Source organism: Pagrus pagrus (assembly GCF_965226575.1).
Source record: "Pagrus pagrus genome assembly, chromosome: 20".
In the NCBI taxonomy this organism is placed as follows: Eukaryota; Metazoa; Chordata; class Actinopteri; order Spariformes; family Sparidae; genus Pagrus; species Pagrus pagrus.
The window spans coordinates 21279795-21305777 of NC_140207.1; the positions used below are offsets into that span (position 1 = coordinate 21279795).

Below are 25983 nucleotides of genomic sequence, written 5' to 3' on the forward strand. Positions count from 1 at the left end.
TCACTTTTGAAATATTTATTTACAGCATAAGACATTCATGTACAAATCTGTTCCCACAGTAACAGCTTATTGTTTCATAAACATACATTTACAGTACAGACCCAGTGGGAGTGTGGTTCAGTAGAGAGAGGGTCAGTCAGTGATGTCAGAGGAAGATGTTACACAGTACTGTTGAATATACCTCTTAAAACAACACAGATCTTTGCGTTATTTACACAGAATTAGAAACTCCTCAGAGATGTCGGCAATAATAAACAGAAACACCTGAAATGAAAAATGTTTAAAAAATGGCAAGAGCTATGATAATCAAATATTTTCTCCAAGCATGGCACCAAATACAAAAGAAGACGAGATACAAACAGGAGCTGGTTGTGTTCAGAGGAGAGCAGCACGGACGAGGAAATGGACTCAAAGAAACAAAGATTTGGCTTCTGAATTCAAAAAATCATGAAAAAGTAAGAAAGGTGAGTTACTGTGCGACAAACAGTCCCAGCTGCAAATCAACCCTTCAGTCATCAGAACACATGCACATATATGATGACTGGAACTGTGTCACTACGTGTTATATACACTAACTTTACATCCTGTAGAGAGCTTTACACTTCCAGTCATCGGCCACAGATCAGCTGGTGTCTGTGGCCGGACTCTTCTCTTTTTCTACATTAGTCACTGATGTCTTGATTCCCAGAATGCAGTTTGCTCGTGATCAAAACGTGATGAACTGATGCCACCTGTGTGACAGAGCTCAGATCCCCAATCCTTCATTCTGATTGGCTGACAGGGCTCAACTATGAAACAGTCCCTCTAAGTTTGTCTCTGGTGGAATCCTGATGTCACTATGTCCCTTAATAATAATAATGATTCATGTGTCAAACAATAAGACACAATTTCGATATTTGGGGGGTCCAATTTGCCAGCTGACATGGAACTGCAGTTTAAATTTGACCTTTTTTTTGGAGGACTTCCTCCTGGACATTTTGTTTCTACCATGAAAGCTGAGGAAGCTTGCGTGAGGTGATCGAAAGCTGTGGTGAGATTAAGTCAACTGCTGTTCTCAAGGTCAAAAGTTAAATCTCAATCAATGTTTTGAACTTTTTATGCATTTATGCGTTTATTTATATATTTACATCGCACACAATGTGTAAATTCACTAAATGTGAATCCCGTTCAGAAAAATACTCAGATTACATGTCGTGATTTTGACAGCAGTCGTGGCATGGAAGTGGATCTTTGCCTACAGCCTCTTTCTCTCTGCCTCTAGAAAGAAGACGTCACTCTTCAACACCAACAGCTGGTGTGGATGGTCAGGATAGATGTCAGCGTGTCACACTGTCTGCGTGTGGCAGAGGGCTGAGAAGAATACACCAGCAAACCAAGTGAAATACAAGAGACATGAACCTGCTGTAACTGCTAAAGGAGCTGGGCTGTGTGGGTGTCAACCAAAGTGATGCATTGTGGGAGAAAATGTAAGTGGGTACCTGAAAAAAAGCACTTAAAACCCAACTGCTTAAATAATATCAGATTGACTGTGAAACAGCGTCTGATTATACACATACAGGATAATCAGAAGGTCTATGTTTGTTACCATGACAACACTAACTGGTCCTGGTGGGCGTGGTCAGTAGATGAACTCTCCTGGGACCTCCTGCAGGGCACTGAACGGCTCCTCAAACTTGAAGCGTTTGGAGATGGCCTTCTGCTCAGCCGCCAGCGCCTCCTTCTCTGAGGTGGAGGACTGGCGGCACTGCCCCAAGGTGTAGGCAGCCATGACTATCAGCTCCTCCGTCACCGGGCCTTCCCCCTCCTCCTCTTCCTCCTCCTCAGCTGTGGTCGTGCTGCTGGGAGGTTCAGGGCTGCTGGTGGAGCTGCTGCTGGAGCTGGATGCCTCCTGGTCCTCCACTGGGAGGATGTCCTCCACCGTCTGGGTTTCCTGAGGCTCTGAGGACTGAAGCCAGGGGTGTTTGAGGCACTGCTCCGCTGTGGCCCGATCCCTGCACACACACACACACACACACACACACACACACACACACACACACACACAACCACGTTAACCTGCGTCTCAGTGACCACTTGTGATCAGAAGTCACTTCCTGCTCTATATGCAAATAAACCCGTCCATCACTGGGACAAACAGACACGATGTTTTCACACAAAGACAGAAAGAAGTTCATGTAGAACGTTCGCTGAATTTACAAGAAGGCACAAATAATGAAGAATTAGTCAGACAGCGTTTCACAAAGTTTATCAAGTTTCTCGTAACTCAACAACTCACTAAATTGAGACATTTTTTAAGGGAGTCTGGGGACTTTCTCCAAGAATTAGCCTATATTGGTTACTGTTTAGTGTATTTGTAAAATGTGACATGTGGCAGGTAAGATGCACTTTAGACACAGAAGCAGACAGGCTGGTACAGCCATGCAGCCACAAACTGACACTTTTTACGAGGAGTTTACAATTTACAAGAAGGCACCAATGATTTGGAATTTGTCATAGCCATTTCACAAAGTTTATAAAGTTTCTCTGAACTCAGCGACTCTTAGAATTACACAATTTGGCAAGAAAAAGGTGGAGCTATCAATCTAACTGGACATTGAGGTAATCCAATGTGAGGACACTTATGCATGCATGATAACCTCAGCATCTATGAAATTCAATACTGATCTCACCCTCCCAACACAAGTGCCCAGACGCCCACTAGGCGTCACCAACACATCACAGAGGGTCATGAGGCCCTCTTCTTTGGAGCGAAAGGAAAAGAAAAACTTTTGAAAACGTCTCACAATTTAATTTATTTCTATTAAAGCCAAAGGGGCCTCATGACCCTCTGTGATGTGTTCAAAGTAAACATAAGGTAGATGTTTGATTTTATTAGACAGAGTTAATACAGCAGCTGCCACACTTATACAGCAGCTGTTTGTCTGTTTGACCAGTATAAATATAAAGTGTGTCTTCAGACGGTAACAGATACTATCGGCTGTACTATCAGCTTTTTCCATCATCGCTCATTTTAAAGTCAGTATCACACCACAGCACAGCTGCTCTCTTTAAACTTGTACATTTGTTTATTCGTCTGATGATTTCATGATCATGAAGTCATGATTTTATCTGCAGCTCTGACGACCTCTGGTTTACGTCAGACTGACCACCCAGGTAGCTACGAATGTAAAACTGTACCACAATCCAACAACAGAGTGAAACGACACAATACAGACAAACAGAAAATGTTATTACTGATTTATATTAATATAATATAAAAAATGTCATTGAAACCAAGAAAAAACTAAAGATTTGATTGAAACGCCACCACCTCTGTCTCTGAACTGAACACATCACAGGCTGAATGGGTTTATTTCTAAACAGAACCATCGGGGATTCCATTAATGAATGCCACTGGTTCCACTTTGTGTTAAAGTAAAAAATGGGCAGTGTGTGCCTGCTGGTTCTCTGAGCAGTGGAACAGAGCAGCAGATGAGTGCATGTGTCTTGTGGACTGACTGTGGCAGTTTGCGGAGCAGCATCTGGATGAAGGACAGGGCGGCCGGGTCCAGCTGCTGCAGCTCCTCCTCGCTGTAGCTCACGTTGAGCTGGGAGATGTTGAGAAACGTCTCCTGCTTGTCCTCGCCCAGGAACGGAGAGATTCCTGTCAGCATCACGTAGGCCAAGACGCCGATACTCCTGAACACACACATGCGTCATTGAAGGGTTAGGGCACAAATGTTTATGTGGTCACTGCATCGCTCTAATTCTCTATGGGGGGTTCAGTTTTAGCCATGCTAGTCACATGGCTCTAGTTCATTCAGTGGGTCCGGACTGACATATCTAAACTAAATGATGGACTGCTACACACTCTGCTGATCAGAGTGTCAGCAGTAGGTTGAGATTGGTAGTTTGAAATGTTTCAATAATTACAGAATAAAACAGAGGAGTGTTCTTACCACATGTCTGTTGCTGTGCTGATGGGCTCATAATTTAAAATCTCCGGAGCTGAAAAATGAACACAGTGTTGTTAGTTATTATTCAGAATAAAATATGAGCGTCAGGTGTTGAAGTGAAGATCAGCACCGACTCACCGACGTACTCTGGAGTTCCCATGATCTCTCTGAGCTCCTGATGGCTGCTGACCATCCTGGACAGACCAAAGTCCACGATCTTGATGTCCCCCAGAGGAGAGCAGCGGGTCAGCAGGATGTTCTGAGGCTGACGGGACATCACAGCACACGTTAAGTGTCAGACAGGAAACCACCATGATATATTCTCTCCTTTATGTATCTGTACCAGTATATATGTACCAGTCTGTCTGTATTCATATCAGCTGTTTTATTACTTATAAATGAAATCATAGGAAGTGCACTCGACTTTCATTTCATGATTCACTCTGTTTCTGTTGTTCTGTGGCTGCTGTGAGTTGCTGTTGTGATGTATAGTAAACCTCTACAGCAAGACTTACAGCTGACCCTTTGTTCAAACACATCCGTCATTACTCCTGTTCTGTCATTACACAAGTTTTAATAATTAGATGCTAAAATCAGAACATTATCCAGTATCCTTATGGTCAGATAACCGTTTAATTAAAGTATAAATGTGAACATTAATATTTGAGAATAATGTGACAGGTTAGAGGGTTCCTTGTACAATTTACTTCATTACTCCTCTCAGAATTTCTTTCATATCCAAGAAGAGCTGTCTCTGGAACTGAAATATCCTCCACTGCATCAATATTCAATCCAACTGGATCAAATAAAATCTGAAATCTAATCAATCAGAACCTTGTGAATCAAAATAAAACTCATTTGGGAAGTCAGTGGTGCCACTCAGAATCACTGTTCCCATTAAGAGTCACATTTACTGTGAGTAACATTTAATAGTGATAACATCAGTTTACTACACATTCAAGTGTACAGCACAAGTGCTTGAACCTCACTGTACTGCCATAGATGATATACATTTGCCTCTGTGTGGCCTCTGACATGTTTCACAGTCGTTCTCCTCTCTGAAGACCGGAGCTTCAGTCGGTCAGCTGGTCTGAACAGCATCTCATCATCATCAGCTACAAAGTGTTCAGTGTTTACAATGCTCTACAGTACAATCAGTGATGTCATCAGACCTGTGGACCTGACATGTGTTGGCTAAGACATACACAGTACTGACTGTCACGTATTAGCTGTTAATATTCATATTTTAATGTCACTAATGTCTATATGACTATACAATAAAGGCAAGATAAAGTAACAGAGGATCGTGTGTGTGTGTGTGTGCGTGTGTCCACTGACCTTCAGGTCAAGGTGGACCACATTGTTCTGGTGGAGGAAGGAGACTCCCTCCAGGATCTGCCTCATCAGCCTCTTCACGTCCTCCTCGCTGAAGGCCTCGTCCTCCCGATCGGACACACACTGGTTGAAGATCTCACCTCCAGCCGCACTGCACACACGCACACAAAGAGAGGACATCAGACTACAACGCGAACATTGTTGTGTAAAAACATCGTAGATCAGTCAGCTGTGCAGATACGTGCTCATTTCCTACAATTTGAGGAAAAGTTCACCCAAAAATGAAAATTCGGTCAGCTGCAGCCTTTTCCAGCATGCACTGAGGAGGGCCACGTGCTACAGGTCGCTTGTCTCGCACACGCACAGACACAGGCGTACACATGAATGTGTAATTTTAGTGTGTGTTTGGACTGTGGGAGGAAACAGTGGCACCGCAGGAAACCCAAACTACAGTCTGTATTCCCACTTCATCCACAGGCTCACCACAATCATCATGAGACTCGTCCTACGTCAGGCTTTATATGGACAATCCCACGAGCCCCAAACTATAAATGCATGTGAGTGTGTGTGTGCATGTGTGAGTGTGTGTTAAGACTTGCTGGAGGAGGCAGCAGAAATAGTAGAACACCTCCAAATATAGCAAACTAATTATGAGCTTGCGTTGAACGAGGCCGCTGGCACTGTTGATCACTTCCTCTCCAGCTCTCACATCACAAACAGGCTTGTGATTATAAAACAAACGAAATAAATAAATAAAAAACATCTGAGCCGATCAGAGAGACTCACACTACTGCCCTCCTTAAAGTGCCTTTCATTTCCTCTGACCCAACATAAACTCTGATGGATAAACTCAATTAGACCGGGCGCATGATTGGAAAGAAAAAGCGAGGGCAGTCAGGAATAGACAAGGCGTCCCCTCAGGGTGCTGCTGAAGTAGGCTTTATCTCAGAGGAAGGTGGAGAGGCAGAGGAAGAGGCGGGGCGGGCGGGTGTGTTTTGGTTTCTCAAGGTGAAAGAAGAAGGCCTTTAACCCAACTGAAGAGGATAAAAACAGGGGAAAACAGTGTGGAGCTTTGACCTGACGCAGTACAGGAGGTGCTCAGTTCAGTCAGGTCAAACTTTCCCTGAAGGATTATGATCTGTTACAACACTGTACTCACCAAGTTCATCCATGACCCGTCAAACTGTTTTATCAACAAGGGACACACAATAAGCCTGAGAGTAGAAGAAGGCTCAGGTGCAGTGAGCCAGGATTTCACAGCTCATTTAAGAGTTGTCATGTAAAGCAGCACGTAGCAGTGCTGACGTGTGTGTCTCTTTGGTGTACAGTGTGTTGCTCTGCCAGCTGCAGCGGTCTGACATCATGAGCAACACATGAGTGTCTGTCCCTGTTGGTTTTTTTGGTTAGATATCTGAAATAATTTTCACGTTCAGTTCTGCAACATAAAATACATTGTTAAATGCCACATCTGTGAATTTCAAAATGTTTGTTTTTTGTGTATTACACACACGTGAGAGACTTCAATCAGTGTAGCTTGTTATCTCATAGATTAAAAACAGCATCACTGTTGAACCTTTCATTGAGTTTAGCTGAAGATTGAGATGGATGTGAAGTAAGTCAGTGTAGTGTAGACCGTGACGCCCTGTTGCTTTAATGACTATGATTAATAATTAGGTCAGCTGGGGGCCTGTGTGTGAGCAGTGGTTGGTTTCTAACCCGTGACACCATTACACACACACACACACACACACACACACACACACACACACACACACACACACACACACACACCTGCAGTCATGGCTCCTTCCTACACGTGCATTAAACTGTTGGTATGAATGTTCATTCTTCAGAGGATCAGACAGAAAGTAATCCAGTCTGACAAACAATTAAACACTCCGACTGCACTCGCTCGCCTTTGGATGCTTTGATACACAACAACACACTCACATGTTGACAGATCTGGATCGTACCCCGGGCTCTTCTGGATCGTTGCCCTCCTCTGTTTTACCATCTCCTTATATCTGTGTTTCTGTCATATGTGATACCTCTTCACTCTGACAGTTTTCTGTTTTACCGCTAATTATCTTGTGTGGCCTGCCCTCTTCCAGGTCACCACGGTGGAGAGAAAGGTTGTGTGTTTTTTGACAAAGGCCAAATGTTTAATAAAGTTTTGAGATGTGATTTCAGTTATGTTACTAATTCTCCGAGCCTCAGATCTTCAGGCAGGAGCTCCAGGACACGTTTCTGAACAGAAGTTCTAGGAGAAAGCTTTTTTACACTGTGAGATTGAATGCACTGATGTTCATGTGACGACAGTTTAAAGCAGAGGAAGAAAAGATAAAGAAACAGAGCTTTCATGGTAACAACAGGCTACCCCGAATCAACGTTCACACACCCTGAAGAAAGTTTCCCATTGATACCATCCCAAACAGGAGCAGTCTGGCAGCCTGTCGGTGGTCCACGAGGCCAGAGACCAGTCAGAGTTTGATTGGCGAGTTGCTAATGTCATTAATGAAATCAGTGTCAGCTCAGCGCTGTGGGAATGGATCAATTCAGCTTTGATCAGCCGCCCGTTACAATGGAAAAAAAAAACTAAACAGATCAAAACATGAACGTCAGCTGACCTAAATAACCAGCTTCATATCTGACCTGCTCCAGTTTACACACCATCAACACTAACACATACGACACACACTGAGGGGGCCCAGTGTGTGAGAAATGAAACTCTTCCATCGCAGTGAAGGATGAAGAGACGCAGCGGCAGAAAGAGACGAGAGGAGGAGAGCCTCTCCACAGGGCAGCAGGGACAAAGAGACGAATGTGCGTGACAGAGAGAGGGGGACGATAAAGTCAGAGTGAGGTCAGCCCTCCATCCTGCCCTCATCATGTATTCATGTCCAGCAAACTGGACTTTCCCACACGCTGGGGGCTCCATTTACTGCACAGACACAGGAACGTGTTGGTGGTGAACCCACATTCTCCCAAATGCCTGAAATCTGACATCACCATTTACTACGTTTAGGGTCAAATGAACCTGCTATGGGGCTCCGGGGCAAAAATGAACTGTGTGCCCCGACTGACAAAACCACCACACATGATCTCTGAGACTCGTGTTGCCCAGAGACACAGGAACTTACCAGGATTCAATGCTGAAGACCTTTTCTCAACTTTATTTATTTATAAATAAGCAATGTGAGCATTTAATGAAACATTCTATATTAACATTTTAGTCTCTATTGTGCTTCGGTGGTTATAACAAAAACAAGGCTTTTGGAAAACTTAATTAACTTAATAATAAAGGTCTTGGTCTGTTGCCCTCATATACTAACACGTTTAAATAGAAGCACCTGCAGCTCAGAGTGTGTCAGATACACTGAGATTAAATTAATAACAAGATGATCACCTATCTTACAGGTTACTGCACCCACCTAAACCCAAAAGTAAAACTCAGTCATCATCTCCTCGCTCCATGCTGATAGAAAGTCAGGTGACGTTTCATAGTCCACAAAACATTTCTGGAGCTTCACAGCAAAACAGCGTTGCAGCATTCTCCTAAACAACTGAAGGAGATGATGACTGGATTTGACTTTTTGGGTGAACTGTCCCTTTAAACCCATGCACAGATTGGATGGCCAGAATAAATGAAGACAGGAGTCAATAACAGAATCTGTACAGCCACGGTCAGTCAGTGTGAATGTATCAGGTCCGTATACAGCATCCAGTCACTCCCGTGTTTGTTTCACTGTATGACTCTCTCTCCGGGCGAGCGGCCATGCTTTGGCTGGTCACGTGCGCTCGTGCGGCTCAACTGACATAATGAACTCTGGGCTGGAGCTCAGCCAGCAATGAGGCCACGGAGCTGTGTGTCGCTCTCATTCATTCTGTGTGGACGGCCTCCTCTCTCTCTCTAACCGTTCTCTCCATCACCCTCTCATTTACACTGCTCTTGCCTCCTCCCTCCTCACTCTTCATCTCCTTCTCTCTTTCTCTCCCATCCAGCATCAAATAAAACTTTGGCCTCTTTGCCTCTTTTCCACTCCAATACCCCGCAACCCCCCCCCACCCCATCATGGCATGAATAGCTTTCTATGTGAGGTTGACCCTCATTCGTAGAATATCTGCCCCCTCCTCCTTCCACTTATCCAGCAATCCTCCGTCATCGCCACTTGCCCCACTGCCCGAAATATCTGTCAGCTGTCGGCTGAATAAAAGATGGAGAGGGGTGAAAAAAAAGGAGAATGTTGTCAACATCCCTCCCGAAAAGAATGAAAGCATTCTGCTCTATTTCCCTCTGCTATGAAGAAAAGCACAGAGGAAGATAAAGAGGGGGTTAGAAGGAGTGAACGCTGCAGCCACCAGCTCTTACACTCACACAGGAGGTGCTTCCATGTGACACTCTTGGTCATCTGAGTCATGTCATCATCATCATCATATCACAGACCTGAACTGTCTTTATTTTCCATCTCAAACAACTCACACACACTATCACAGACTGATGACTGTACACACTGTCATATGCTGTATGCGAGCATGTGTGATGACATTCAGGGCAACTTAGAGTGAATTCACCCTGAGAGAAAAGATTTTAACAATAACTGCACTGATGTGCTCGTATCCAAGTGCCCATGAAGAGCACCAGGCTTCCATAGGAATGAACGCCTCCAGCTCTGTGTCCAGGTTTACTGTGACGTCCTTGCTTGTACCAAACAGGCACACATTACACACAGCACGAGTGCGAAGGCAATGAATGACACTAACTATTTCTGCAAGATCAGGTGAGCAATGATTTGATGTTCTTATTCATTTTGTCTTTTTATTTGGTATTTATTTAACCAGGTTAGTCCCTGAGATCACAGATCTCTTTTACAAGGGAGACCTGGCCAAGAATGGCAGCAACACACAGTTAAAACAGCAAATTAACAGAAAAATCACACTCAAATAATCAGATCAAACATTTTGCACACAGACAACCTTTTGTTATATGCTGGATATGTGACTTTAAAAAGCCAAGTGGTCGATTAAAATCCCCAGGTGTTTAAACGTAGATGCTAGCTCAATTTGTTGTTTGTCTCAGACAATGCAGATCTTGTTGTCTTTGAAGTGGTAAAGAACATACATTTTGTTTTATCTGCATTTAGGATGAGCTGAATTTGACAAAGTTGTTCTTGTACTCTATCAAATGCATGCTGAGGGTACGCAAAAGCCTTTGCAGGAGTAGGTGCAAAGCAGTAAATGACTGTATCATCAGCATAAAAATGAAATGTTAAGTTAGGAATAAGGAAAGTTCTGTCCAAGGCAATTTATTTACAAGGTAATTAATAAAGGGCCCAGGACTGAGCCTTGTGGAACCCCCTTGTGGACCTGCAGTACCTCAAAGGCAGTACCCTACAACAGAACAGCCTGGGCTCTTTCTGAGAGGCAGTTTGCAAACCATCCAACTGCCTGTTCAGGAAAACCCAATGGCTGTAAGACGTCCAATTAAAGTATCGTGGTCAACAGTATCAGCTGTGGGCGGGAGAGCAAGACTACCCAGTGACTACAGACAACGAGAGGCAGCTGTGTCACATTTTAAAGTGTATTTTTTTGATCAGAAATTAAAAGAAGAAGAAGAACATGACGATAGAAGTAATTATTGAGGCAGGCTGATACTCAGTGGAGCCCTCTGCCACACCTCCTGTATGAATTTTGTACCGTTTGTTGTCTTACTGCCTGATTACAATGATCATCACTATAAATCACTTCTGGTTATTCCTTCATTTGAGGAACTTTTTCAAACTTTTCAAACACAGCCAAACTGTGGCTTCTTCCTGTGTTACTATGGCTTGGTCTGTGCACGTACGTGCGTGTGTGAACGAGAGTACGGGCCTGTCGATTGTGTGTGTCCCTGAAAAGGAGCACTATCCTGGTTCAGGCCAGCAGTTAATTCAGGGATTATCCTTTTTATGAACAATGGCTGGGATTGGGATTATGGACTGAGGTGGGGGAGGATTGGGCTGACTGGAGCATTTAAAGGAGCATTTATGGGATCTCCTTAACAGGACAGATTGCACTGTATGGCATGTGCTGCTGACAGCACATAATCCTGTAAAAAACTACAACCCTACAACACTGCAGCCTCTGCCCTCTCTTCGTGTCTCACTGCAAGCAGACAGAGTGGAGGCACACAGCTGACTGTTGAAGTTTGATGTTACTTGGAAAAGTTAATTGTGCTGTGAAGTGGGAGGAGCTATTTAGAGCGTCATCGGTTCCACCAGTAAAAGTCTCATTTCTTCCACCGACAATTTAAAGTGACTGTGATCATCAGTTCAAAGTTAGCATCCTGCTACAAACACACAATGTGGAGCAGCTTCTGATTTTGGGTCAGTGGATGAAACTTCACAGCTGTGTTTCATACTTAACTGCAACAACAAGCTTTGGGAATTTGCTGCAACTCTGATTTGCACCATTTGCACCTGGCCTCTTCTCCAGTATTAATAATACAATAATAGTATAAAGGCGTCCACTTTGCCAAACTGACAAAAAAACATGATTAAAGAAATACAGTTGAAATAATTAAAGGAGCACTGTGTAGTTTTGGGGAAGAAATTTTAATCAGATACGAAAAATGTGCATTCATTGATTACCACGACTGAATAAACTGAATAAACAACACAATTTCATACTGATTTACTGTTTATATGTGGCGGACCCTGCCACCTTTCTCACTTCAAACAGTGTTCTGGGACCTTTTTTTCCTCTGCGAACAGCTTGTTTATTTATAAAATCAAATAAATATTTCAGATAAATACATTTATGAGTTTTTATCATTACCTTATTCATATTGTAAATATTACCTCTCCGAGTTTGAATTTCTTTTCCAAAACTACATACTGCTCCTTTAAATCTGATAAATAAAGAGCATGGTTACAGTAAAAAATGATTTTTAAATCAATCTGGTAATCATTTTTTCAATAAACTGTCAGAAAATAGTGAATAATGTTCATGACCATTCATCAGAGCCTAAGATAACATCTTTAAGTTGTGTGTTTCATCCAACCAACAGAGCAGAAGTGAAGGGTGTCCAGCACAACAAGGTAATGTTAACAGGCTTGTAGGACACTGCACTACAGTGTCACAGAAACCACAGACGACAGCTGATTCAGAGCATGTCAATAACATCTAACATGTTTGTATGTGTGTGTGTGTGTCACCATGGTGAGGGATGCAGGCAAAATCCAATATGGAATGTGAAGGGTGAGAGGAAGTGAAAGAGACCTTCACTCAGCCAGGCGTGCCATAAACTGATGCACATGTACACACACACACACACACACACACACACACACACACACACACACACACACACACACACACACGCACTATGGGAACCAGGTCAAGCATGGCCCAGGCATGACCAGAGAGATGAGATCACTGACAACTGGTGCGGCTACTGTAGTCAACACCATACAGGATCACATGTGTGTGTGTCTGTGTGTGTGCAACACACTGGGTCACATTGAGCTGTGCTCCACTTGGTCATTATTCAGTGTTACTGATGGATTTAACACATCAAACTGCTTTCAGTCTGACCCACAGGAAACCCCATCCACCATATTTTACAAGACTGCGTGTGTGTGTGCATGTGTGTGTGTGTGCGCGTGTGTGTGTGTGTGTGTGTGTGTGTGTGTGTGTGTATATACAAAAGGACACAGGCGAGGCACATTGTTGGAATAGTTAGTGTTTGCTGGAGCATTAAAGTGTGGCCTGGAGCTCTGCAGGACTAAAACATCCCCTCTCACATTTCTCCTCTGAGAACATCACTGTGCTCATGTCCTGTGGGTTTTCTATGTTTAGTCACAGGCAAACCAAATCTCAGAGTAGTCAAACAAACACTTAAGGCCCATATTCTAAAGAACAGCCCTGGACACTGTAAAAATATAAGACTTAACTGTAACTCAGCAACAAAATGGACAGCTGCAAACCAATAAATACAACCAAGAGAAAACTTATCATCTCCTCTCCAGCCGTTATAAGAACTCCACTCATGGTTCTCTTGATCTGCTTGTAATTAAAAACGGTTCATGTAAATACCTTAATGGCTGTATAGGAACATGCACTTATAGTTAACCAGCTTTTGTGTGTATCCAGAAGATCCACAGCCCATCCAAAGGAATTCAGGTTGAAATTTTGGTAGGTGTTCATCTTTCAGGCATCTATGAGTGTTTTGGCGTGCTGTGCAGGTTTGATACTCACAACTCCAGGACCAGCACCATCTCAGAAGCCATCTCATAGACCTGGTGGAGGTTGACCACCCGCCGGCTGGCTGTGGCCAACTCGAGCACTGCGATTTCATGGATGATCTCCGTCCGGCAGTCTTGGCCTTTCCGTCTCTTCCTCATGAACTTTGCAGCGTACTCTTGGCCTGAGCATTTCTCGACACACTTCCTGACCACAGCAAACTTCCCCCTGCAAGACAAGAAATACATGAGTACTGTACGCACAGAGGCCATGTTTGGGTAAGGATGTAACCGTGCTAACAGGTACCACAGCGAACAGCATAGATTGACATTTAATCCCATCTAATATCAACACAGTTACAGGCTGTTCCTTCTCATAGAGACACCAGAGATCTGTCGTCAGAATTCTGATCTCTGGTTGGTCAGCTGACCTCATGAGACGTGATGTCCATCACAGCCCATGACAGGAAGGCTCAACAGCGGGTGATTAAAACCACCAGAACATCACTGGTACCATCTACAGAGCATCAGGGACATCAGTGAAGTGAGACGTCTTCATACAGCCCAAAGATACTAAAAGACAACACCCACCCAGCCACCATCTGACAAAAGAGTCAGCTAAGTATCTGCTGCCAAACCACCATCACCAGCAGCTTCACTCCCCAGACTGTGAGACTCCTGAACTCATCCTCTCCACCATAAAGAATAGGTTTTCTTGTCTACACAAACCAACCACAACTTAGATTGAAAAACTGATCCAGACTGAAATACAGAAAATCATAAATCAAATCAGGGCTTACCTTTTTACACTGGTTGCACTGGTGCACCAGCTCATAATGTAGGTGCACCAAGTTATACATTTTCATTTCATTTCACAACATATTATGTAAATGATTGTAATTAAACAGCATGCACAAAAAATTAATTGTGACGACCTCCAAAATAATAGGCTACATTAAATATATATACATATAAAAAATCAGACCAGCTACATTTCCTGCAGCTGACGAAAAAGTTTAGTTGCATTTGACAGATTTTTGGATGCATGTGGCACCTTCGAGCCCTGGTGAACCAATCACAGAGTAACGTGTTAAGTGCTGAGGTCACAAATGGAAGTTGAACCATTAGGTTTGTCTGTAAACGGTAATAAATGTTTAGGACAGACACACTGTTTACATTTATTCTTGGTTATCTGCTGAAGACGCTTCATTAACCTGCTGTTTGTCTACAACCTGTCTGACACACTGTTTCCTGGCCCCTCAGTCGGCTGTCCAGGTTAGTTTGGCTCTGGATCAGTGTGAAACAGACGGGTACAGTACTGGCGTAAGTGCTGGGTTTTGGAGCAGTCAAACATTTGGTGGACGTGGCTGTGGATGTTGTTGGCAGTGTTGCCCTCTCCCTCTATCGCAGGCGTTTGGCCTGACCCAGTTCTATTCCAGGCTGGAAGTTGCTCCCATGTGAGGACCACAGCGCTGTGTGTGCACACATGTGCGTGCTGCCCAGGGGAAATCCTCTGACATGCAGCTGGTGATGGAGATGACAAGCCCACATCGTGCCTTCCCTCCGGCTTCTGTTGGCAGTCCATGCTCCAATAATCAGCAGCAGCACCCTGGCTGAACCTGACCGATCCAAAGCCAAGACTCACTGACAGCGACACGCCAAAGCTGCTTGGCCTGCTTCTTTTCATCTGGCTGCCATTCATTCTGTGACTTGATATAAAGGTAGATGGGATATAAAGACTACAGCAAAAGTGTTTTCTTTACAGTTTCACAAGGTGGGAAAAGCAGAGATGCACTAAGTCTGGTCCAACCTCCTTACAACAGACGTAAATAGAGCAGGTGTAAGAGAGGGAAGAAACTTAATCTGTCAATTATGGATGTTTTCTCGGCCTATGTGCCACTAAAGAGAGGTAGAGTCAAGTGTCAATGAATGTTAGGCTTGTTAAACATCCAGAGTTTAATGTGGAGCAGCGCAGCAGGCGGCCAGTTAGAGGTCTGCAGGGTACAAAGCCATTGTTCCATTCAGACTGGACTGGTTGCTGTCCATTCAGGTCAGCTACTGCATACGGTCTAAACTAGGGCTGCAGTGGTTTCACTGGTTTCAAGGTAAACTGTGTGTGAAATCTGGCCGTTATTGTACAGTATTAGTGCTTTTATAAATGTGCATATTTCTACCACAAAGTTCATGTCTGTCAGGACAGAATATCTTGTGAAATTCTAATAAAACATTTGTTCAGCCCTTCTCTTTTCATTCCTTCAGGCTTCTGTGAGTGTTCCTTCCAGCAGACAACAGCAGACTTCCTCTACAGTTAACCAATCAGCTTCTGTCTGACCTCTGTACACAGTTCAACTGCTTTCATTGGTTACTCTTTAAATTCAAGTTCAGCAGCTTTGTCTTCTTGCTGGGAATCCACATGAAGAGCTGGACATGAGCAGTGTGAGTGTGCTCCTAAAGCACTCCACCTATTCAGTCCACACTGACTCCAGCCTCTGCTCGTCTGTCTGTCCGTCCTGAGGAGCTCGGAGGACAGCAGCGGGCTGCATGCATATAAACAGCAGGAGATCTGTGTGAGACAAGCTGCCACCTCACTGAGCTGCTCGGCTGCAGCACATTAAACAGCAGTAAACATCCCTGCTAATGTCACCTGGGTCTGTTTCAATGCTGGTGTGGGTCTAACACTGACTGACATGACATGTAGGCTACACGAGTGTGTTTACTGTGTCTCTGTGTGACATCGGTGCTCTGGCAGCTTGCCAGCTGCTGTCAATCACACACAATGACACGCCCCCTCCAGTCAGCTGAGACCTAAAGGAGCATTTCTAATTTTTCTTCACTGATCTATTTCCTTCTTCTTTTTAATAACAAAAATGACACTTTTGAGGAGATAAAGGGATGTCTAGGTGTGATTTTACCTCACATGCAAACAATTAACATTTTAAGACGAACATTCAGTGTTTGCACCTGCAACTTTTAGGCTAAGCATAACACACAATATTCAACTACTTCAAGTTCCTCACAACCCCTAAATCAGATCTTCAACTCTGTAAACTAAATCAAATTGTCAAGGTAATAATGTTGTCGTGGCGATTCAGAGCAAATGTATGAACCTGACTGGACTGACTGTGTCAAACACCTTAGCTGGCTACACAACTTCAGGGTCCAGCCCGGTGAATGCTGCCCCTTTGAGTTTAAAATGTGTTGTTATCCAGAGTTGATTTGATACTTTCCCTATACACCACAATAGTTACACACACACACACACACACACACACACACACACACACACACACACACACATACGTACATTGAACCATGATATATCGACCAGCAGGGTCTCCAATCACATTATATGACTCCTCTGGCATGAGCAGTATAAGGAGCAGACAGTACCTGGCCTTGCCATCTTTGTCTTATCTTAGAGATTGATCAAATTGGAGATATCAATTACATGCTAGCAGCAGAGCTTAAAAGTTATGACCACCTAGCACCTCGCCATAACCGGAAGTCAAGACTGCAGCTTTCAGAGATTGTCTCTTTTACTATTATCCACTGACTGATACATGTTTGGAGTTATTGAGAGAACACAGAATGCCATGAAACCCAGCAGGACACATTAAGAGTTCAGAGTGACTGGATTCAAAAATAAACCAACAAAAAGTTGAAGGTCTCTAAGACTTTCACAAAGAAGAGTATTATATTCACTCTACACTGCTACAGGGGCGGTTAAAACATGATCCAAAGTTAGAACACAAAAGCAGACGTCTGAGATGACTATTTCATTCCTTTCTAAATGAAATTATAGCTGAGAGCAAGAAGAGCAGCTGTGAGATCAAAACACAATGAAGAAGACTGTGTGGCAGCAATAAAGAACCTGTATCAGGGCACAGAGCGCGAGGAGCAGCTCTGGGCCCGGAGCACCACGCCGGGCCGCTTCATCCTCAGCTGGGCCTCATGTGAGAGTCATGGGGCTGATCCAGCCCTGAGCTACATGCTCCTACATTAAAGGATAAGTTCATCTAGAAATGAAAATCCAGTCATCATCTCCTCCCCCCATGCTGATGGAAAGTCGGATGGCTCCATACAGCTCGCCTGCTGTGATCCAAGTCTCCAGAAGATCCCGAGATCACAAACTGATCTGAATAGATGTTATTTAGTAGTTTAGCCCTCACAATGTTGAAGGACGGTCTCGAACTGTGGTCACTGGCTTGGCCTCTCACCTGTAACTCCATCACCATCACCATCACCATATACATGTAATCTGAACGTGACAGTACAGGTCTCGTACAAATGGCACTATGGTAGATATGACACATACAAATCTGAATTCATCAGTGGTTTGTAGAAACTTCTTCTGGCGACGGGGCAGACATTAGTATCAATGACTACATTTTAATTTTTTTTTAACAAACTCTAAACATTGGAGAATCCATGAAGGCCCACTGCACTCTCCTTTCACTGGACACTTTGAAGGAGGCCGTTTATGTTACAATGACGCCTTCCTCACATCCGACTCTCACAGAGGCCTCTCTGTGCACTGAGCGGCTGTGGCATTTCCTTTTCATTTAGTCAATCCTTCATTTATTCAAACTTGGACGGTAAACAGATGTCGGAGCAGATCTGACGATACTGACCGGCTTTAAAAAAAAATAAGTTTAGTCTACAATAATTTAGCAATAGTTTTATGCAACAGAAATGAAATTAAGAAAGAAGAAGGAAAAATGAATAGAAGGAGGATGCAGAGGAGACAGGAGAGGATGAGGACAGACGATCCATCTGGGTCAGATGCCATCAATAGCCCTTTTCACACAGAGACTCTGCATTATCCGTGCAGCCAAGGCTCGCCATTTCTCCGCCTTTGTTTGTCCACGCTGAACCAAGCAGTACACTTATTCGATGATTGAAGGATCTGTTTAGCTGTCAGACTGTGAACGCCATCAGACCGACACACTCCTGTTCCACGCTGCCGGCTTTTCCATTCACACAGACGCCTTGGGAAACTGTCCCCCCTCTCCACATCTGCAACCCAGATTTACACAGTTGGGATGCAATATTAAACTTTAGGAATGTCTCAGCTTGTAAAGACTGAGTACTAGTAGTATTGGAGTGTAGAACATTAACAGGACACACTCTCCCACTGGAAGCAGTGAAGCAGTGTGTTTTGGTGTGGGTGTGGTCCTGCCTGGGAACAGCAGATAGATGGTCCGGGCCTGCTCTTTGGAAACCATACTGGGCCACCACAGCCTTTTCTAAAGCAGCGTCAGCACATTTCCAAAGCCAGCAGCCTCATTCACAGACTACACCCTGACAGAGATGGCTTTTGTGCGCGTGTGTTTACATGTGTGTGTGCACACAAACTGAGCCAGAGGTGATGGCATGGTTACAATTGCTGTAAAGGAGTAGTGTGATGGAGGTAGAGTCGGCTTTGGGAGGTCGCTGCAGCAGAGTGCTCAGCGTGCTTTAATGCGCTGAAAAGATCTGAACACAATGCATCTGATGGGCAGCTGCAGCAGGTTGCACCAGCGGTTCAGAGGTTCAACATGGCCTAGACAAAGTGCAGGTGATTACCAAGAGAAGAGTTATGCATTAAAGGAGTTGCAACACACAAACTAGTTCTTATATTGAGCGAGATTATGAGAGTAAATATTTAAACTGCAGAGATATTTCCCAGTTCAGCTGTCTTAAGCAACTTAATCATGTGCAGATGCCTTCACACCTTCAACTTCATTGATTTTTGTAAATACATGCTCGTTATGAATGAAATGTCAGCCACAAGTTTCAAACAATTTGGGACACGAGTAACTAAAGACTGTGGAAGAAGCTGAATGCTCAGAAAAACACCTGTTTGGAACATTTTATTTACTTTTTCCACAGCGTCCTACATTTTTTGGAATCGTAGCAGAGTTCATATTGCGTCAATGACATGAACATGACCTTGTAAATTCCACTTGATGTCATATTATGGTATGACTAGTATATATATGAGGGTGGCTGACTATAGGAAGCCTTTGCTAATCTTAAATGTCATGTCTTCTATCTGGACCCTGAGTCTGTAATAAAGTTTGAACTGAATTCATCACTGATGGACAATCTAACCCTGTGTCTCGACCGCCGTGTCACAGTGCTGACACAACACTGAACTGTCTGTCTGCACCAGTTCCATCTTGTTCGTGCATTTTAAAGAGTTGAGCAGCAAAGGAGCAGCTAGACTTTCTGTGCACTGTGCGGATTCCTTTGATATTTGCCTCCAGAGGAACCGAACACTTTCTGTTTTTCTGGGACTGAATATGCGTAAAGCTGCTGGTCCTGATAACAACTGTGGCCGTGTATTAAAAACATGCTGATCAGCTAGCTGATGTAATTACTGACATTTTTAACATCTCATTCTCACAGGAGACCTTCTGCCTCAAGACTGCAATCATCCTTCCTGTACCTATAAAGTCTGCAGTCTCCATCGAACTAATGAGGGGTGTAGATTATGTCAGTTATGGCTGATGATCAAACAGGCCAATAGAAGCGAAGAGCCTGTGGGATCACAAACCAGAGCACAGTGTGGAGAGATAAAACAAAAAACAGGGCATGTTGTCTAGATGAGGGGTAAGTATCCCATGCGCTTGAAGTGTGTTTCCACCGGTTAAAGCATGTTATCTATCTGTACTCCAGTGCATCAGCTTTATAAAACCATGTCTGGATCCCTGGGTCTGCTCGTGTAGACTGCGGAGGCTGTTTGCAGTTTCATGGCTGGCCTCTGTGACAAGCTGCCAGCAGCCCTGGATGCATTTAATGTAATAGAGATTTTCACTGGCCCTGAGCCAAACACTCCCACTGACATCAACAAATTCCCCATGTGCACAACAAGATTGGCTCGAAGCCACAAACGCATAGGCAGGATGACTGAGACGCAGTTCTGTAGGAACAAAAACTGATCAACTGGTGACACTGTGTCCTTCCTCCAGGGGACGGTCACACCTCAGGGACTGTAGGTTAGACCTACAGTTAGCCTGGAGTCATCACAGACAGTACTCAACGGACACACTATACAGCTCAAAAACCATGAAAGGCACCAGCCAGGACTGCACAGATTTGTACATTGGGGAGACAAAACAACCTCTCCATAAACAAATGGCACAACACAGGAGGGCCAACTCCTCAGGTCAAGACTCTGCTGTCCACTGACATCTGGAGGAGAAAAATCATCCCTTTGAGGACAACAATGTAAACATGTTGTCCAGAGAAGACAGATGGTTTGAAAGAGGAGTAAAAGAATCCATCTATGTTAAACTGGAACGACCGTTTTTGAACAGAGGAGGTGGCCTAAGATATTACTTATCACCCACCTACAATGCAGTACTGAGTTCCATCCCCAGACAGCTTAACAACCATTCACACCTGGGCTCACCTAGCCCTAACAACCCACATGAAGGCAGGTTGGGTCAATGACCCACAAGTGGACCTAACGACTCTGAAACTCAGAGTTCAAACATGTCCTTAACGACTCTGTAGTCCAGTTGCCTACGATACAGAACTTAGATTTACCATGGCCTGATGAGAACCTTCATCAACAACATCTTGATATATTTTACACACATTATTAAACCCACTACACCTGGCCATGAAAAGGAGATGATGGCACAGTACAAAAATAATTTAAGGAGGTTAACACATCCAATGTATCCGACTGACTGGCCTAGGCGCAGCTTAATGTAGGTTCAGGATCCATTATTACTCTTGTCGTCTTGTAATAGATGTCAACACATATCAAAGTAGCTGGTCGTCAATCCAATGCTCGTGCTGCCTGACCAGTGGGCTGAAAGGATTAACTGATTAATTAATCAAAGGGAAACAATAATTTCACCTCTAAGCCGTGCACTGTTTTTGAACACTGGCCTTGTATTGTCACTTATCATTATCATACTTAACTGCAGCATACAGAGTTGATTAATAATCACCTACCTAAAAAGAGCTAAACTCAAAATATTAGTCACTATTTTCATCTAAAATGGAATAAGTCCAAACCTAAAATAATGAGTGAATCAGTGATTGTAGTCTCCAGTCACTGTAACACAGCCATGATGATGGGCTCAGTGAGACACCCCCTGCAGTCACTTAAGAGCTCTGCCCAGGACCATATGGGCTAATAAGAGAGTGGCCATTTCTGTCACTAAGACCCCTCGTGGAAAAAGCTTTGGGTCTTAACCATATGGAATTCAATGACAGCTTCACCATTGTCGTAGTGGCTAAAGGAGCTTGGCCGCCGGCCATCTGGGACTCCCACCGTAGAGACCTAACAGAGGGTATTACCTTAACTCCCCCATCCTCATCCTCCCTCAGCCCCCAAATGTGGAAAGCAGCCGGTTGGAGACAGCAGTCTTTCTAATGCTCCACAGTTTTATAGAGTTTACAACAGTACACACTGTAACTTGTGAATATTATGTTTTTTAATCACAGATGTCAGTGTAAAATCTCAGAATTACCAACACTTTCATTTTTCATTGACCCTGCCATTCAGTCCGTCTCTCTTTCTCTTGATACCTTCTTTTCCAGTAAGAATGAAGGGTGAAAATGTCTTCACTGATCAGAGGAGGTGTGCATGATCAAGGTCCCAACAAGCCCTCAGTTTGTACGTACTTACAAACTGAGGGCTTGTTGGGACCTTGGTCATGCTCCTGTCCTGTGAGAAGCTGTAAACCTGTGGTTCAGTCTACATACAGGGGGTTCCCCACAGAGCAGGAGTGATGGGAGGGCAGCCGGGCAGAGTGACGTGAGCTGGGCAGCATCTATCCACATAAACTGCTCACCGTGCACATCACACTTTATCAACACACACAGTGCTAGAACACTGTGCTACAGACAGAATGTTCTGCATGCTTGTTTCATAATCCCGTTTCAGTTTTAGGCCCGTCTATACATCTGTTAATACCACCAGCAGAGACACCAAAGACTGGAATAACGTGACAGAACCCACCAAAGAAAAACAACAACTTGACTTTCAGGTGAATCACACATGAAGAAATAAATGATCTCTACGTTCCAGCTGGCACTTAATCTCTTTTTGAACGTTTGATGATGTTTGTTCAGGTAAAACCTGAGAACACACTGAGCAGACTGAGCCAAGTTTAAGGCCAAGGCTTTAATCTGAAAAAGCCTCATGAATGGAATTCCTCAGCTGAGTTCAGAAGGATCAACCAGCACAGTGGCCAAGAGTCACCGGGGAGTAAACACACCAAGGAATGGCATCCCCTTCATCTGTTATTACTCTGATTAACAGCCAGAACAATGTCCCTGCTGAGGACCACAGCCAGCAGCACACTGACTGAAGGGGAAAGAATCACCTGAGAGGGACCAGATCCTAAACTGGTCTGGTTTGACTTGGGCCCAGTCTGATTTGAAGGAGCCTCATGTTACCACTCAGACAAGAGAGTGAAGCTGTTGCTACAGCAGCTGCAGCCAGTAATCCGCCAGCTATGAGTCTTCAGTTGAACACATCACCAAAGAGTTCATATGAAAGTAAGGCAGACCCACATTTATTATGAAAAACATGTTTCAGTGCTTGTGCACACACACTCTGGTGTCTGGGGTGCCTGCCAACCCACAAACTGTGAAATAGGACATCCAGTCAGGTTTCAGTGGGCCAGTAACTGGACCATCCACACCAGCTGTCTGCGGCACTGACGTCAAACTGGGGAGCTGCAAGTTTTGCCATGTTTGATGTTGCTTTACTGTTTATTACACACACACACCTGTTGAATCAGGCGTTAGCATGATGCTAATGTGGCTCCTCTCGAAAGCTGTTCGTGTGGTGCTGTTCATAGTAAATGTTCTGCTAACTGGAGGCTAAAAACAGCTGCAGAAGTGACCGGGGACACAGCGACGCAGATTTATAATGGAACCTGATACTAAAGGCAAAGACGGCGTCTATTCAGTCTCATGATAATTGCTCATCTTGCACATACACAAAGAAGGTTTCTAGCCTCTGGCTTGACTTCCTGTTTCTGCAGCACTCTGAACATGTGCAGCAGTGTCTCTTTACAAATATGAAACTTCCATGGATCAAAAATTTAAACAGAAAGATTCACACCTGAGCTTGTTTGGAGTTCTTGATATCCTGTCAACAGTTCTACAGGTTGTCTTTTATAATGGAGCCCTGCAGTGAAAATGCTTTTTGGGTCACAGGGGAATTTTTAGCTGCAATACCGCGAGTGTCCACTAGGAGAAAATGGAAGCGAGGGTGAGCGGTGCCGTCGTATTCAGGTCTATAAAGTAGATTCATGCATGGGGAGTGGTGCTGGCTCAGGCCTGTGTGCGCAGACCAATCAGAGCAGACTGGACTTGTCAGGACGATGAACCTGACAATGAGCGTAGTACTGTACGACTTCTTTAAGTATTATTTATGGTGACAAAACAACTTTCACTGAGACACTATACGTGAGGAAATGTTGCTTTGAAAACTTTTATCTCTGTTCAGTTCTGATAAATGTTAAATCAATTAATTTATTAGTTGACTGCCAAAACAAGAATCAACAATCGCAATATTACTTGTCCAATATTTGCATGAAACTCCTCCAACAGGCACCCACACCACAAACACAGCTGAGAGGTCACGCTCAGTGACACCTAACCTCAGGGCTGGCCGTCACTCAGAGTGCCCACAGCCTTCATTACACACAGCTCTAAGCCTTTAAACAAGTGAGTTATATAACCACATCTACAGTCATGAGCATGCTTTGATTCAAACAATACGATAAGACAAGACGCTGGAGCCAGAGGTACAGTTTGGTGTCAGCTGATCTGCTGAACACAATGCTGTAGATTAATATAACCTTTCATGTAGTTCTGTGGCAACTAATCTCAGTCACAATGTCAGGTCATGCGACGCAAAGCCACACACACACACACACGCACACACACACACACACACACACACACACACACACACACACACACAGCTGTATAGCAGGAGAGGGTTTGGCTGTGGTCACACACAGGTCTGTCAGGTGTATCACCGGGCTGACAGAGAAGCAGCTCACAGTGACAGTGTGACTGATCATGGTAACAGCATATTGTAATCAAAAAGGGATTGGCCTTGTGACTCTGTGAGAGGCTCCATCCCAGATCAGTTGAGCCCACGGGGACGTTCGGAGGGCATTTCCTCCAATAATTAACCCAGAAGAAATCCTGTGGAGCATTAGCTGCTCACAGTCAGATCCCCGGCATCAAAGAATGGATTTACCACAGATAAATCCACTAATGTGTTTTTTGATCTGATGACAACGGGCTGACTTTATTCACATTCTGTTACGGAGTCTGAGTTGTATTCAGTCACTGACACGTCTAGAAAAAGATCACAAAATACCAATCCCATAATGAGCTGATAACAGTGGTGCAGGTGCTATAATCTGCTACTGATGGTGCTTTTAAATCAGCACAGTCACTTCTGACAGGCAGGAGATGTTTTAAGTAACCTGCCAAGTTTAGAGGAGAAACTTAGAACAGACTAAAGGTCTGCACGTATCAGCTGTTCATCTGCAGCTCACTTTAAAGACAGCAGAGAGGACATGCTGTTGTCCTGTGGTGAAGAACTGCAGTAAACATGTCTGTTACAACCAGTCTAAGTGATGAGGAGTGGACACACAGACACACACAGACACACACACACAAACAGACAGACAGACACACACACACACACACAGACACACACATCCACACACACAGACACAGACACACACACACACAGACACACACAGACACACACACACACGCGCACACACAGACACTGACCAGGACCAACCAGTCCAAATGATGAGGGGATCATGGCACATACTTTACAACATGTTATGAAGTATGGAAGTACATAAAGTAACATGTTAGAAAGTAACAGATTACTTTCTAACATGTTACTGTATTACGACACACACTTTGTAACTTGACCTCTAGATAAAACCCTTGAAAAGAGAAATAAACAGTCAGAACATCTCACGGACCGGACCGGCTGCTCTTACCTCCCGAGCTCTCTCCCGGGGATGATGGTGTAGTGGTCGGTGAACGGCTCCCGGTTCACGGCGGTCTTGATCTCGGACAACAAGCCGCTGAAGCCGCTGGTGCGCCCCGGGCTCGGGCTCGGGCTCGGGCTCGGCTCTGCGGCCGCCGGGCTGTGCTGGAGGCGGGCTCGGCTCCTCGCCTCCCCGGCGCGTGGACATTCAGGGATCATGGCGCGGTTCTAAGTGAAGGTTTGTTCAGCAGGTGAAAGTTTGACACACTGATATGACACTACACAGCCCACTGAGAGAGGGCTTCACAGGACATCCGAGTTATAGCCTATCAGTGCTGGTCTGAAGCAGAGCTCAAATGATCCGAACAGCTGAATATTGAGACAGGTACCACAGCTGACGGGCTCATCTTGAAGGTGATCAGTGCGCTCTGGTCCGGTCCGCTGCTCTGCTCCTCACTGCTCCGCTCAGTCTGTCACCTCCTCACACACCGCGCCGCACCGCACCGCA

At 44.4% G+C, this 25983-nt stretch overlaps 1 protein-coding gene across 1 annotated transcript; it reads right to left on the bottom strand.

Moving 5' to 3' along the window:
- Positions 1 to 25983, bottom strand: stk17a (serine/threonine kinase 17a). Its single transcript, XM_084340655.1, has 7 exons — positions 25486 to 25983; positions 13506 to 13718; positions 5274 to 5421; positions 4074 to 4200; positions 3939 to 3987; positions 3499 to 3678; positions 1 to 1991 (listed from the first exon to the last, which is right to left on the bottom strand). Exons 1-7 carry the CDS (start codon positions 25692 to 25694, stop codon positions 1619 to 1621), a joined length of 1299 nt encoding a protein of 432 aa, XP_084196781.1. The 5' UTR covers positions 25695 to 25983; the 3' UTR covers positions 1 to 1618.

Coding starts and splice junctions, on each gene's coding strand:
- stk17a (XM_084340655.1), bottom strand. CDS start 25,694: ATGATCCCTGAATGTCCACGCGCCGGGGAGGCGAGGAGCCGAGCCCGC. Junction 3,679..3,938: donor AGCACAGCAACAGACATGTG/GTAAGAACACTC, acceptor GTGTGTGTTCAG/GAGTATCGGCGTCTTGGCCT. Junction 1,992..3,498: donor CTGCTCCGCAAACTGCCACA/GTCAGTCCACAA, acceptor GTGTGTGTGCAG/GGATCGGGCCACAGCGGAGC.